The 12,907-nt window shown below is 50.6% G+C and overlaps 1 protein-coding gene across 1 annotated transcript in view; it reads left to right on the plus strand.

Moving 5' to 3' along the window:
• The first annotated feature begins 8,391 nt into the window (after positions 1-8,391).
• PTPRJ (protein tyrosine phosphatase receptor type J) overlaps positions 8,392-12,907 on the plus strand; it is a 168,934-nt gene continuing 164,418 nt past the window's right edge. Inside the window, exon 1 of the mRNA XM_042904241.1 lies at positions 8,392-8,856. Coding sequence (XP_042760175.1) covers positions 8,407-8,856 — 450 coding nt within the window. The 5' untranslated portion in view covers positions 8,392-8,406. The remainder of the gene's footprint in view (positions 8,857-12,907) is intronic.

The following is a 12,907-nucleotide window of genomic DNA, read 5'->3' on the forward strand; positions in this document are numbered from 1 at the left end:
TTGCCAGAAAAGCCACGACTTTGAGGACACCTGCGGTAGCCTTACCAAAGCTGGGATTGCAGCTGGTCTACAAACTCCTCCTTTTTGCTGGGTGTCTCTACTTAGGACAGTGGCCAAGTCAACACCAGGCCCAGGCTCAGTCCAGCCCAGCCCAGCCCAGCCCAGCTTACTTTCCCAGGGCCCAGAGGCTCAAGGCAAAAATATTTCATGTTCTCTATTTCTTTGGTGGCTACAAACTTCAAGGCTTGGCTAAATCAAGCACATCGACATTTCTTAAATGTCAATTTAATGGCGGTCATTTGTAAAGGGTGGAGGCCCAGAACGAGGGAGATCTTATTTTCTTCCCTGCCAGTCACACAGAGGAGAGAGAGCAGTGTCAAGAAAGATTGCAGGACAGAAGGAAGCCTTGTTGCTAAAGCACGGCTGATATCTGGAGCAGCTGTGTTACCTTTAGCAAGTCACTTAGCCCCTCTGAGCCTCGATTTCTTCATCTGTAAAACGAGCAGGTTGGATTGGATGGCTGCCAAGGTTCTTTGTGTGTGTTACATTTTACAATTCTCTGAATCTCAGGAGGATAAATCCTGAGAGCATAAGCAACATATTTCAACAGAACGGATGCAAGGCTCTGAAAAAATGTCTGATGAAAATGTCAAAGATGGAGGAAAATGACAGCAGCAGATGAATGAGAATTGGTGGGGGAGGAGGGAGTTGAAGAATTTGTCTGTATGTCCTTGTCCTGAAATTGTTCATTTACTATGTACATGCAGGGGGTCTATATTATGCTGCTCTTAGGAAGAGGCGGAAGGTTAAAGGGCCATGTGGGAGGGGTGCCTGGGTGGCTCAGTTGGTTAAGGGTCTGACTTCTATTCAGCTCATGATCTCATGGTTCGTGGGTTCAAGTCCCGTGTCGGGCTCTGTGCTGACGGCTCAGAGCCTGGAGCCTGCTTCAGATTCTGTGTCTCCCTCTCTCTCTGCCTCTCCCCTGCTCGCACTCTGTCTCTGTCTCTCAAAAATAAATAAACATTAAACAAACAAACAAACAAAGGCCATGCGGGAAATGCTCAAGGTGGGGAAAGAAGACGGGCCTCTGTAGGCCCGGTTGCCTGCCTGGGGAGGCCATCATGTAGCGGTTAGCACAAGCTTTGGCTTCAGACAGGCATGTGCCGCCTAGTTCTCTTCCTGTGTGTCTTCGAGCCAGTTACATTAAACTGTACCAGCTTTAGTTTCCTAAACCAGAAAATGGGGGTCATGACAGTGCCCCTGGGCTAGGGTTGTGGTAAGGATTAAATGAGATAAAGTGAATAAAGTAGCTCGCACAGAGCCTAATCCCTAGTCAGCAGCCAATAACAGAAGTAGATATTAAGTTTTTACCCTCTCTCTGTCTTGGATTCTAGTTTCCAAGTAAGTAGAAGAAAACTCTCAAAGTATTCTGCTTATATGTGGTAGTCTAGGCCTTTTAAAATTCATTTTGGCCAAGAAAAAAAAAAATCCCACAGACTCAGACCAAACTTGGGAGTGTTTTTTCAAAGCCTGGTTGGAGGAAGCTAACTGCATTTGGGTCACCTGCGTGCTTCTTGGTGTCTGTATTATGCTAGTCATTCTCCTGAGCTTTAATTCCCATTGGAAACAGAACTCTGATTCTGGGTCTCTGAGGGGGGGGACCCAGATCCAAACATGTAAATGTGTTAGCCAAATCCACAGATAAAGGCTGAGAGCCGGGTTCTTAAGGAACGTACCGCCCTGCCACCCAATAGACCACACTGGTGCTGCTCAGTCTTCCTGCATACAGGAATCTACTGGGAATCTTTTTGAAATGCAGATTCTATTTCAGTAGGTGTATTAGTCAGGGTTCTCCAGAGAAACAGAACTAATAGGAAATATGTGTGTGTATACACACACACACACAGATATATATATACATACATACACACTATATATAAAAAGTATACAGTATATATATAATATATATAACATATTTAAACATATATATATGTGTGTATATATGGAATAAAGATAAAGTTTTGGCTCATGCAATTATGGAGGCTGAGAAGCCTTACAATCTGTCATATGCCAGCTGGAAACCCAAGAAAGCTGGTGGTGTAGATTCCAGTCTGAGTCTAAAGGCCGGAGAACCAGGAGCTCTAAAGTCAGGAGAAGATCAAAGTTCCAGTTCAAACAGTCAGGTAGAGAGAGAATTCAGGCATCCTCTGCCTTTTTGTTCTATTTATGCCCTTACCAGATTGTGTGAGGTCCACCCACACCAGGGAGGGCAATCTGCTTCACTCAGCTCACCAATTCAAATGTGAATCTGTCTGGAAGCACCCTCACAGACATACTCAGAAATAGTGTTTAACCAGATCTCTGGGCATCCTGCAGCCCACTCAAGTTGACACGTAAAATTAACCATCACAGTAGGTTTGGAGTGGGGCCAGGAATTCTGCGTTTCTAATAAGCTCCCAGGGGATGTCCATTCTGCTGGTCAGTGGACCACACGTTTTAAAACATTTTTTTACAATTAAAAAAAATTAAAATGTATTTAAATCCAAATTAGTTAACATATAGTGTAATAATGGTTTCAGGAGTAGAATTTCATGATTTATCATTAACATATAACACCCAGTGGTTGGACCACTTTTAACAGCAAGATTTTAGAGGCTCTGTAATTGTACCGGTCATGAGTGCTCTTCATTAGCCATTTCTGGCTCTGCTTTCTGGGTGCACGGTAGGATTCTACTTCCTGGTCCCCCTGTAGTTGGGCGGGGCCAGGTGACTAGTTATGGGCAATGAGAATGAAAGATTAGTGTCACTTCCAGGACAGAGTATTTAGTTGCCCATTTAAGACTCTCCAAAGCTCTTTTTCCCTTTGCCACAGCAATGGGCAATGTTTTAGTTGGTGTCTGCCCCAGCAGATGGCTCTTTGGGCAAGGGTGTCATGGAGCCCAGCCCTCAGCTGACCTGTGAGGACATGTAGTGAGAACAAGAAATACGTGTTTGTTGTTTTCAATCATTGAGATTTAGGGAGGTGTTTGTTATTGCGGCATAACCTAGCCTATCCTGACTGATACACTAATCTAATCCCCATTTTGCCAAAGAAGAAATGGAGTCCAAGAGGAGTGACTTGTCTGTGCTTTGACACCTGGCTAATGAAATCTTCAGTCTCTGACCTGACTCCCTATCTCCTTCTCTTTCCATCAAGTACTAATGCCTCTACCACAGGGTACCGAGGTACGACGTGTTTTCTCCCAGAATGCATGCCAGGTGCTTCTTACATATCATTTTGTTTCATCTTCATAACAATTATTTAAGGCCAGTGAATTATCATCCCATTCTTTATGTGAGGAAATGGAGGCCAGAGGCACAGCAAGTCGATAGGATTTGAACCTATGACCATCTGATCCAAAGCACATACTCCTCCCATTACACCACCCTGCCTCAGATCTGCCAAAAAGGTACTTTCATAAGGGTAAACAGTTACGTGGTTCTTTGCTTATTTCAGGCAGTATTATCAATGCTTTAACTGTTTTCACATTTGTAACAATCCCAGGAGGCAGATATTATCATCAAGAACATCCTCATTTACAGATAAGGCTATTGAGGCACAGAGAACTTAAGTAATTTGTCCAGGGTCACACAACTAATAAATGGTGGGACCAGGATTTGAACCCAGGCAGCTGACTCCAGAGTCCAAACTCCTACCCACTACACTTTATTGCTGTGAACAAAGCTCATGCATATATCTATCTAATATGATATGTATGTACATGCATGGTTATCATTATATACACAATGTAACTGTATCGTCATCTATGACTTTTATTTGCTTATTTAGATTGCAGAGTATTTTCTTCCCTACGAGTACGATTCTGCTACACCACCGTTCCAAGCTGATTTCTTCTCCCAACTGCAGGGACCCAGGTGTTCTATACGTTCAGCACAATGTGATTAATAATTTTTTTTCAATACCTAAAAAAAAAAAAAAAGAACATTTCTTTTCAATCCTGGAAAAAAATTATTTTTAACAAGACTGGAAGGAACCAGCTGCCAAGAAGCCCCGGGACTCTGGGCCTCCTGCTCTCTCTTCTCTTCTTTCTTTACACCTCTCAGCCCTTTCTTTGTTTGAGGGGATGTTTCTGCTTCAGGCTTGACTGCCTCCTGCCCCCTGCCTGCCACTTCTGGTATTCATGCAAAAGTCATTCTCAAGCTCTGGACAAAAGCTCCTTGTCCCCTGGGCTCTGAATCTCCTTGTCACATACTCTCTGTGTTTCCAGGTACCCAAGACTCTGGGTCCTGGGTCTGTCCTGCCAGAGCATAAAGGCCCTGGGCTCAGTGGACCTTGACTCAGGACGTAACAGCTGGGAGTGCAGGAGCCAGTGTGTTCATCCCTATGGATTCCTAAACTTGGGGAAAGGATGGGAGACTCCTTAGAGAAATGGCTCTGTTTCTGTGCTCCAGCACCCCGAGGTGTTACAACACGCTTTTCTTCCCGCACTGAACTGAAAATCTGTCGCGTGCAACTGTTTCTTTGTAAGTCAAACTTTGCTTCCTATCTCAACACCACACACACACACACACACACACACACACACACACACACGAAAAGAATTAGGAAAATGCTTAATGTTGTAAGTGCTTGAAGTCAGAAACAAGAGAGGCATTGCCAAGGCGCTTCCTGGCGCGGTGCATGCGCAGGTGATTAAGGCACTGTTTAGGGAGGAACTGAGGTCTGGTGGACAAACATGGAGTTCTAACCACAGCCCAGTTATTAGTCCACAGGAAACATCCTGTTACTATTATAAAGATGAAGTGCTACTTTTTTTTTTTTTAAAGAACTTTCTAAAAGTCTTCCTTTCCATTCTGATTCAGTTCAAGTCTGTGAGGCAGGAAGGTCTCAGGGCAGCCATGCCTGCAACATTAGCTAATCAGACTCCCAAGAAACATTCCATTCTGCTTAGGAGGGCTTTGGAGAATGGTTTGCTCATGGTGGCTTTTAAAATAAACTGAGGGTTGCCAGGCTGAATGGACTCCCTGCGGGGCTAGTGACCTGGTTCCAGGCTGGTGCCCAGCAGGCTTGCCCCCTGGTGGGATGGTGGATGTATCATTAAACATAGTTGCTCTGCCCGTTCCCCTTTCTCTGTGGATGAAATAGAAAGTCTTATGGCCTCCGTCCCTTCCCATTTAAGACTGGGGAAACTGAGGCCCAGGAGAGTAATAATAAAAGTAACAGTAATAGCCCACACATAATGCCCTTTATATTAGCTTACCTTAAGCATCAAGGGGAGGGACACCCTGGCATAGTGGCAAGAAAGATCTGGTTTCGGATCCTGGTTTTGCCACTCTGAAGCTGTGTGACCTTGTGTAAGTAACTAAACCTCTCTGAGACTCAGTTTCCTGGTTTGTAAAACATTGATGATGATACCTATTCTGCAGGGTTGTTGCATGGAGTAGAAATAATGGATGTAATGGATGTAAGTAGTGCCTGGCACCTAGTAAGGACCTGATCAGCGGTCTTTATTATTACTTAGGGACACAATGCAGGCCAGCCATTGGATAAGTAATGTTTTCCAACCCGGCTTGACAGCAAGAATTACTCAAGGAACTGGTTGGAAACAGATTCCCAGGCCTCATCCCCTGCAGTCTGTGGAGAGGCATGGGAATCTATAGTGTAACAAGTTACCAGGTGATTCCTATCAGGCAGTTCTGGAAGACATCCAGGAATCCACTGCTCTAACCTATTGGTTTGGCTCTTTTGTTCTCTCTGCACCTGGCCCCATATTCAGTAAAACTTTAGCTTTTGCTTGAAGGTAGACATGATTAAAAGGTCAACTGTCATTATATACTCTCAAAGAGAATGTGCCTTGAACTTTGCACAGTAGATTTATCCCTGAAAAGCTGTTTGCAAATGGAATTTGGTTGTGTGTGTGTGTGTGTGAGAGAGAGAGAGAGAGAGAGAGAGAGAGAGAGAGAAAGAGAGAGAGAGAGAGAGGAAGGAAGGGAGAGAGAACAGGCATATATCTAATGCCTTAGTTTGCTATTCAAGGGAACACATTCAATTCAACTGCATAGATATTATTGGGGATACGATGATAAAGAGGGTGCAGGAGCTGTCTTCATGGGGCGTACTTAGAGTCCATTGAGGAAGATGGTCAGATAAACAGGCAGTTACAACACTGTGGTTGACATGAGGTTAGCACAGGGAACTATGAGAGCGTGGAGGGAGAAGTACCCCCAACTCAGGGCTGGGGCATCTGGGAAGTTCTAGGGGAAGTGACATCTGAAGAGGAGACCTATACAATGGGCTCTAGTCTCAAATCCTTTTGGAAAGCCAATGATCCTTCCTTAACGTATCCATGCGGAAAACTGAACTTTCACGTCATGGTAAGCCTGGGGGCATTGGTGCCACCACCCCACCGCACAGATGTTGAGTTCCTGCTAAGGGCAAGACACGCAGTGAAATGCTGCAGGGCAGCAAGGGTGACAGAGGCCCAATTCCTGCCCTCAGGGAGTCTACACCACACCTCCTCAGGATTCATTTCATTTCTCATGTAGGTCACCGATCCCGTGTGATCTGTTTATGACTGAACAGGTAGTTATTATTTAGGTCTTAACTCCCTCTACTGAAAAGGAGTGTTTACTCCCTCTCATCACCATGTGGCAGGGAAATCCCATTCTAACCAACACGTAAACGTGGGCATACAATTTACCCAGGAGAAAATCAAAGTGCCTGCTGGAGTTCACAGCGCCGTTCGCAAGATACAAGTCATGAAGCTGTGGAGGCCTGGATGGATCTCGAGGGTCTGCAGAGTCCGTATCTGGGGCAGCCTCCAGACGTGGCAGCTCCCGGAGTAAGTCAAGCTCCGCTTCCCTCTGGGCCTCATGGACACGACTGCCTTTCAAACCACCTTTCTCTGCCCCCAGAAGGGAAAGCGGTCGGGATTCCTTGTGCATTATAATAATCACATCGGGTTTAAGCACAAGGTGGCAAGGGGTTTAGGTCGGCAGGTGGGGTCCTCATTCCGACTGTGCTTGTCTGCGTGTTCAGTCTGGTAGGAGCTGCTTGGACCTTTTAAGTGGAGGTGTGTTCCCATCTTGCAGGTGGGAAACCTGAGGCACAGGAGGTGTCTGGAGGCCGTGTCTGGGGCTTTGCACCCTGCTGCACACACACCCTGGCCCAGACTCATGATTCAAAATCTCCCCTGAACACCAACCCTCCCCCCCAACCTCCCATTCCCTGCATCTCCAAAGAACAAGCCTAAAGCATCTGCCTCCTGTTTTTTTTTTTTGCCAAGTTGCTCCCACTTCCTGAGACCCTGCCCCCCACTATCTGCCTGGTGAAATTCAACCCATCCTTCAAAGCCCAGCTCAGGTGTCACTTCTCCTCCTGGCTGGAATTCATCTCTCCCTCCCTGGCACTCCTTGGTTTGGCCCTTTCTCTCATTACTTCTCCTAGGGCAACAGGCTTAGCCTCCTTCCTAGACCCTCAGTTCTGTCCTCCGTGCGTGCACGCGCCTAGTAGTAACAGCACAGTTCTCCTGAACCCCTTTGAGCTGGCGGTCTTCTTTGATGAGGTGATGAAAGCTGCCAGAAGAGCAGCTGACTGAGGCCCATTACGTGTCAGGCTGGCTGTTTAGGACTCTTCTGCCCATTATCTCAGGTAATGGCCAGTCAAGTCTCTCTAGACGGGTACCAGGATCATCTCCACTCCACAGAGGAGTGGGGAGGCCCAGAGAGGTGAAATGCCTCCTCGGAGGTCACACAGCTAGTACTACCCGTAAAGCTAGGCTTACCATATGCCGGAGCTGGGGTCCTAATCCCTGGACCCACTGCAGGGTCGCCTCTCTGCCTCCCTGCCCCGGGGAATGGGGGCGGGGAGAACACTACACACAGCGCGTCTCCTACAATTTAGGGGTTCATTCACCCTCAAGCGCACCCACCCGCCAGGTCTAGCAGGCCGGCGCCAGGTCGTTGTCTATATGCAGGCCTGGCTGAGCCCTCGGCAGGGATCTCGGCCAACATCTGGGGACCCAAACCCCGGGCCACGGAGCGGGGCCGGGGCTGGGGCGCCTGTACCGAGGGGTGCGGGCTCGCGGCGCGAGAGGCGCGGAGCCGGTCCCGGGTCCCGAGTCCCAGGAATGTGGGAGGGCTGGGCGGAGAGGGCGGGCACGGCGGGGGCGCTTCCTCTGCCCGCCGGAGGGGAGCCGCCAGGGCGCGCGCGGGGCGCGCCGCCGCCCCCTCCCCGCCGCCCGGCCGGCTGGGCGGGGGCGGGGGCTGCAGCGGGAGGGCGGCGAGGGGCCGCGGTGCTCGGCAGCCGCCTGGCCGGCCGGGCGGGAGGAAGCGATGAATATTCAGAGGGGGAGGGGGAAGGGAGGGGGCTGAGCGCTCGCCGCGGCTCCCTGCAGCCGGAGCCGCATGACGCGCGGAGGAGGCAGCGGGAGCCGCCGGAGCCGCAGCAGCCGGGATCAGGGCGCCGCGCGCGGGGGGTGGGCGCCTCTTGCTCCGCCCCACGAAGCCCCTGCGCGCCCAGGGACGCGTCCCCCCCGCGGCAGCCGCGCCAGGCTCCGCCGTGTGGCCGCCGCCGCCGCCGCCGCCGCCGCTGCCATGTCCCCGGGGAAGCCCGGGGCGGGCGGAGCGGGGACTAGGCGGACGGGCTGGAGGAGGAGGAGGAGGAGGCGGCGGCTGGAGGCGGCGACGAGGGCGCCCGGGCTCGGGCGCACGGCGGGGCCCGACTCGCGCGTCCCGGGCACGTTCCAGGGCGCGCGGGGCATGAAGCGGGCGGCGCGGGAGGCGCGGCCGCCTCCGCGCTCGCCGGGGCTGCGCTGGGCGCTGCCGCCGCTGCTGCTGCTGTTGCGCCTGGGCCAGGTGAGCGGCCGGGTGGGCCCGGGCGGGGTGTGTGTGTGTGGGGTGGGGGTGGGGGGTGGGGGGTGGGGGGAGAGCACGGAGGGTGGGGGCGGGACTGGCATCCCTTGCACCTGCCCGGGTGTGCCCTGCCTGCGGGGTCCGCGGGAGGTGGCGAGGGGCCCGAGAGCTCGGAGCCCCCCTCCTGGAGGGGGCTCGCCGGAACCCAGCCGGCCTCGCGCGCCGGCGACCGAGCCCCTGCCCCGGCTGCCCGGTCCCGGCGGGGGCGCGGCGGGACCCGGGGTCCGGGGTGCCCGTGGCCTCCCGTGGAAGCCCCCGCGCGGGCTCCAGGCCGTCTCTGGCCCGGCCCTTCCCGGAGCTGGTCACATCTGGCCGGCGCGGGCCCGGCTCGCCCGCCCGCGGCGGCCGGAGGGGGCGTGTTTGCGAAGGGCTCGCGTCGCGGAGCGGGGCCGGCCTGGCCGAGCGCGGCCGACCTCCGACCCGGCCCGCAGGGGCCCGAGGGGCCGGGCCGGAGGGCAGCGGCGGCGGCCCCGGGGGAGCCCGGGCAGGGCCGGGCTTGGGGCCGCGGGGCGGTGGGCGAGGCGCGGGGGCCTCGCGGCCGAGGGCACCGCTTCTGGGGAAAGTCTCCAGCCCCGGCAGAGGTGGCCACTCGCAAGCGTTCGTCAAGGCGACGGTCCCCCTTCCCGGGGAAGCCGCTGGCTTCCCTGGGCGTTGAAGTCGTGCTTTGTGGGCGCAGGCTCTCCCTCCCCACCGCCCTGTTTTCTAGCTTCGCTTTTCAGATAATGCTGTGCCTGGCATTTTGGCGGCCGACCTTTCTGAAAGCGCCGTTTCCCCTTCAGAGTATTCCCACTGGGGGCGAGGCAGGGCAGCTGGGAGACATTCCCATGTCACAGATAGGGAACTTAAGGGGGGGGGGGGGGAGAAGTGAAAGAGCAGAATCACCCAGCCTTGGCCGCGGGAGCTGAGCTAGCAGGTTGGTCCTCACCGCCTTCCAGGAGCCTGCTGGGGTCTCGCACCCGCGGCCGAAAGTGGCCTGGCGAGACCCCTGTTGTGCGTTTTGTTAATGAAAGTCTTGCTTGTTTTATACAAACGACGGCTCTAGGGAGATGATGCTTGAAGCCTGGGAGATGAGTTATTGGCTAAGGATGGAGCCTGGTTTCAGGGAAAAGTTTTCAGGCACAAATACAGGACTGCCTGACAGCAAAAACACAGCCTTGGGGCAGCAAGGAGGCCTCGCAGGCCGGCTGAGAAGGGAGTTGAGGCCTGGGGGTTCCAGCAACTCTCAGCACCCAAGGAGTTGCTCATGTCCCCTCCCAGTTTTCCTCAGTAGACTTTGGAAAGGACAGTGTGGCCTCCTGCAGAGAATACTGGATTAGGCGTCCGAAGAATCAGCTCCAAGGGCCGGGCTTCAGGGCTGGGCATGCTCTTTTTAACAGCATTTGTAGGGTGGGTTCACACCACCTGCCCCAAGAATTGTTTGAGGAGCTCCCACTGGCCAGTGTCTGAAACAGCTTTGTAAACCTTAAAGGGTGTCCAGATGGCGGTGTTACAGTAGGGTGAGGTGTGAATAGACTGTCTTCCTGTCCCTTTAAGGAAATTCATGGACAGCAGTCCATGAATTACGAGGAAAAAAAAAAAAAAAAGCCTCATAATTGAAGATCTCTTGTACCAAAGTTCATACTAAAGAAATACTTGATCTTCATTTATTTTTAGTTTGACACATATATTTTGTATTATATTATTATTACTTTGTCCATAATGGTTACTATGCTTTGAATCAGTGAAAAATTTCTTGGGTGAATCTATTGCTTGCCCAAGCCTTCCCTGTATCTCAGTATCACACTACCGCTCTCTGCGTGTCCCCGATTCAGATATTTCCTTTCTCTCGTTTGTTCTGTGGAAACTCAAGGGGACTCTTTCTATTTCTTGTTTTTGGATACATTATAAAATAGGAAATGTGAAAGGCTCTCTGAAAAAGCATTTTCACAATCCACAGTTGACAGTTCATTTTGATACTGAATATTTCAGGGAATTTGGGGGCCAGACCAGACTTTCAAGACAGCTCACACCCTTCATTTTTTTAGATGAGAATATTGAGGCCCAGAGAAGACCGTGATCAGGCTGAGGTTACCTGGCAAGAGTGTGGAGGAGACCGGATGGGCATCTGCATTGCCTAGTATTTTCACGGTGCCTTTTTTTTTTTTTTTTTTTGCCATGTTTTCACTTTGCGGTTACTTTTCACACTAGGCACAGCCTTACCCCACCGAGTACTCCCAAAACTGTGGATGTAAATTGAACCTTTCAAGGTTGAAACATATTTGAGATCGGAAGTCATGTTTGAGATTTCTGAAGTTTGTGCATTTAGGAAATGTGGGTGAAGGTATCAGACTACCTCCCTAACATTTGATTGGTTTTCTGAGGCTTGGATGGTGTGTGTGTGTGTGTGTGTGTGTGTGTTAAATGGTGTCAACAGTAACAGGTTAAAAAAAATGGGCAACTCTTGGAAAAGGCACAGGTCTGTTTGTGAATTAATGAGGATGGGTGTGGAGGCTGGAAAGCCGAGAGATGCTGGAAGATTCGGTGCTTAGTAGGGCTGGAAAAGCCATTTTGACCCTGGCATCTCATTCCCCTTCTCCAAGACAGGAAGGACGGTCAGAGATGATTCCAGCATGAGGACGGTGCTGGTTGCAACGTCTGACTCCACCCATTCTTGTAGCATTTTTGCACACTAATTTTGGTTTATGTGTATGTTTTAGACAAGGTGACAAAGCAGTTTCCCCCCAACCTTGCCTCCTTTTCTTGGGAAATATAGCCCTGACAGAGTCTTTAAGAAATAGGTTGATAGTGGAGCTGCTTTAAAATGGGGGGAAAAAAAGAAAGCTGGTGACCGATAGCTGTTTTGTTGGTCTTACAGTGTTTGGGATTTGCTTTTTCTTTGCTTTTTAGTTTCCTGGTGAGTAATAAGTGTTTGTGTCTATTATCAATAATAGCTAATCCTTAAGCCTGCTTACCTGCCTGCTTCATCTGGACTACAAAAAAATGTTTTGATTCCTCCTTAAGTTGCTTGTTAAATTCTCCTACGGGTGACTTTAAATATTTTTGTTTTGCTTCAGAACAACGGCGGAGGAACTGAGCGATGATGTTTTGTTTGCAGATGGTTTAAGAAAACAGAGCGGACTGGTTTATGGTTAGACTGTGACTTTGAGTTGATTTCAGGTTGAGCCCTACAATAAAGACAACCACGGATACCCAAGCTTTCCTGAGCAGAGACAATCCTGGCTCCTGTGTGAGCAACATTGGTCAGCAAAGAGGTCATTTAGCTCCTAAAAGTAATCCTTGCTTGGGGTTGAGGCCGAGGGAGAGTTGCTGAGTGGCTGTGGGCCTGGGTTTAGCCAGCACATCATCTGCAATTACTTCTTCGTCCATTCACTGCTTGGCCAAGGGAATTATTTTGAGTGCAGTGTAAGAGGCAATTTTCTGTGTGTTTCCTTTTTAACCTAGTGCCGCTGGTAATATTATAATTAATGGGCAACATCGTATGTGCCAAGGGTTTGGGTGCATTAAGTCATTTGGCCATTTCAGAAATACTAAAAGGTAGGAGCCGTTTTATCTGAGAGAGAACTGAGGTTGGAACTCACCAATGATTCATAACCAGTATGTGGTAGAACCGGGTCTGATGTCTCCACCGCCCCAGTTCACTGTCCTGTGCTGAACAAAGCCGTGTGTTTTATTTATTTATTTATTTTTTATTTAAAAAAAAAAAAAAATTTTTTTTTTTCAACGTTTTTTATTTATTTTTGGGACAGAGAGAGACAGAGCATGAACGGGGGAGGGGCAGAGAGAGAGAGGGAGACACAGAATCGGAAACAGGCTCCAGGCTCTGAGCCATCAGCCCAGAGCCTGACGCGGGGCTCGAACTCATGGACCGCAAGATCGTGACCTGGCTGAAGTCGGACGCTTAACCGACTGCGCCACCCAGGCGCCCCATGCTGTGTGTTTTAGAGAAGGTCTTCAGTGTGCAGCTAAGAGATGAGGTGATGGATTTTCGGGGATG

The sequence above is a fragment of the Panthera leo genome, chromosome D1 (assembly GCF_018350215.1).
Source record: "Panthera leo isolate Ple1 chromosome D1, P.leo_Ple1_pat1.1, whole genome shotgun sequence".
Taxonomy (NCBI): Eukaryota; Metazoa; Chordata; class Mammalia; order Carnivora; family Felidae; genus Panthera; species Panthera leo.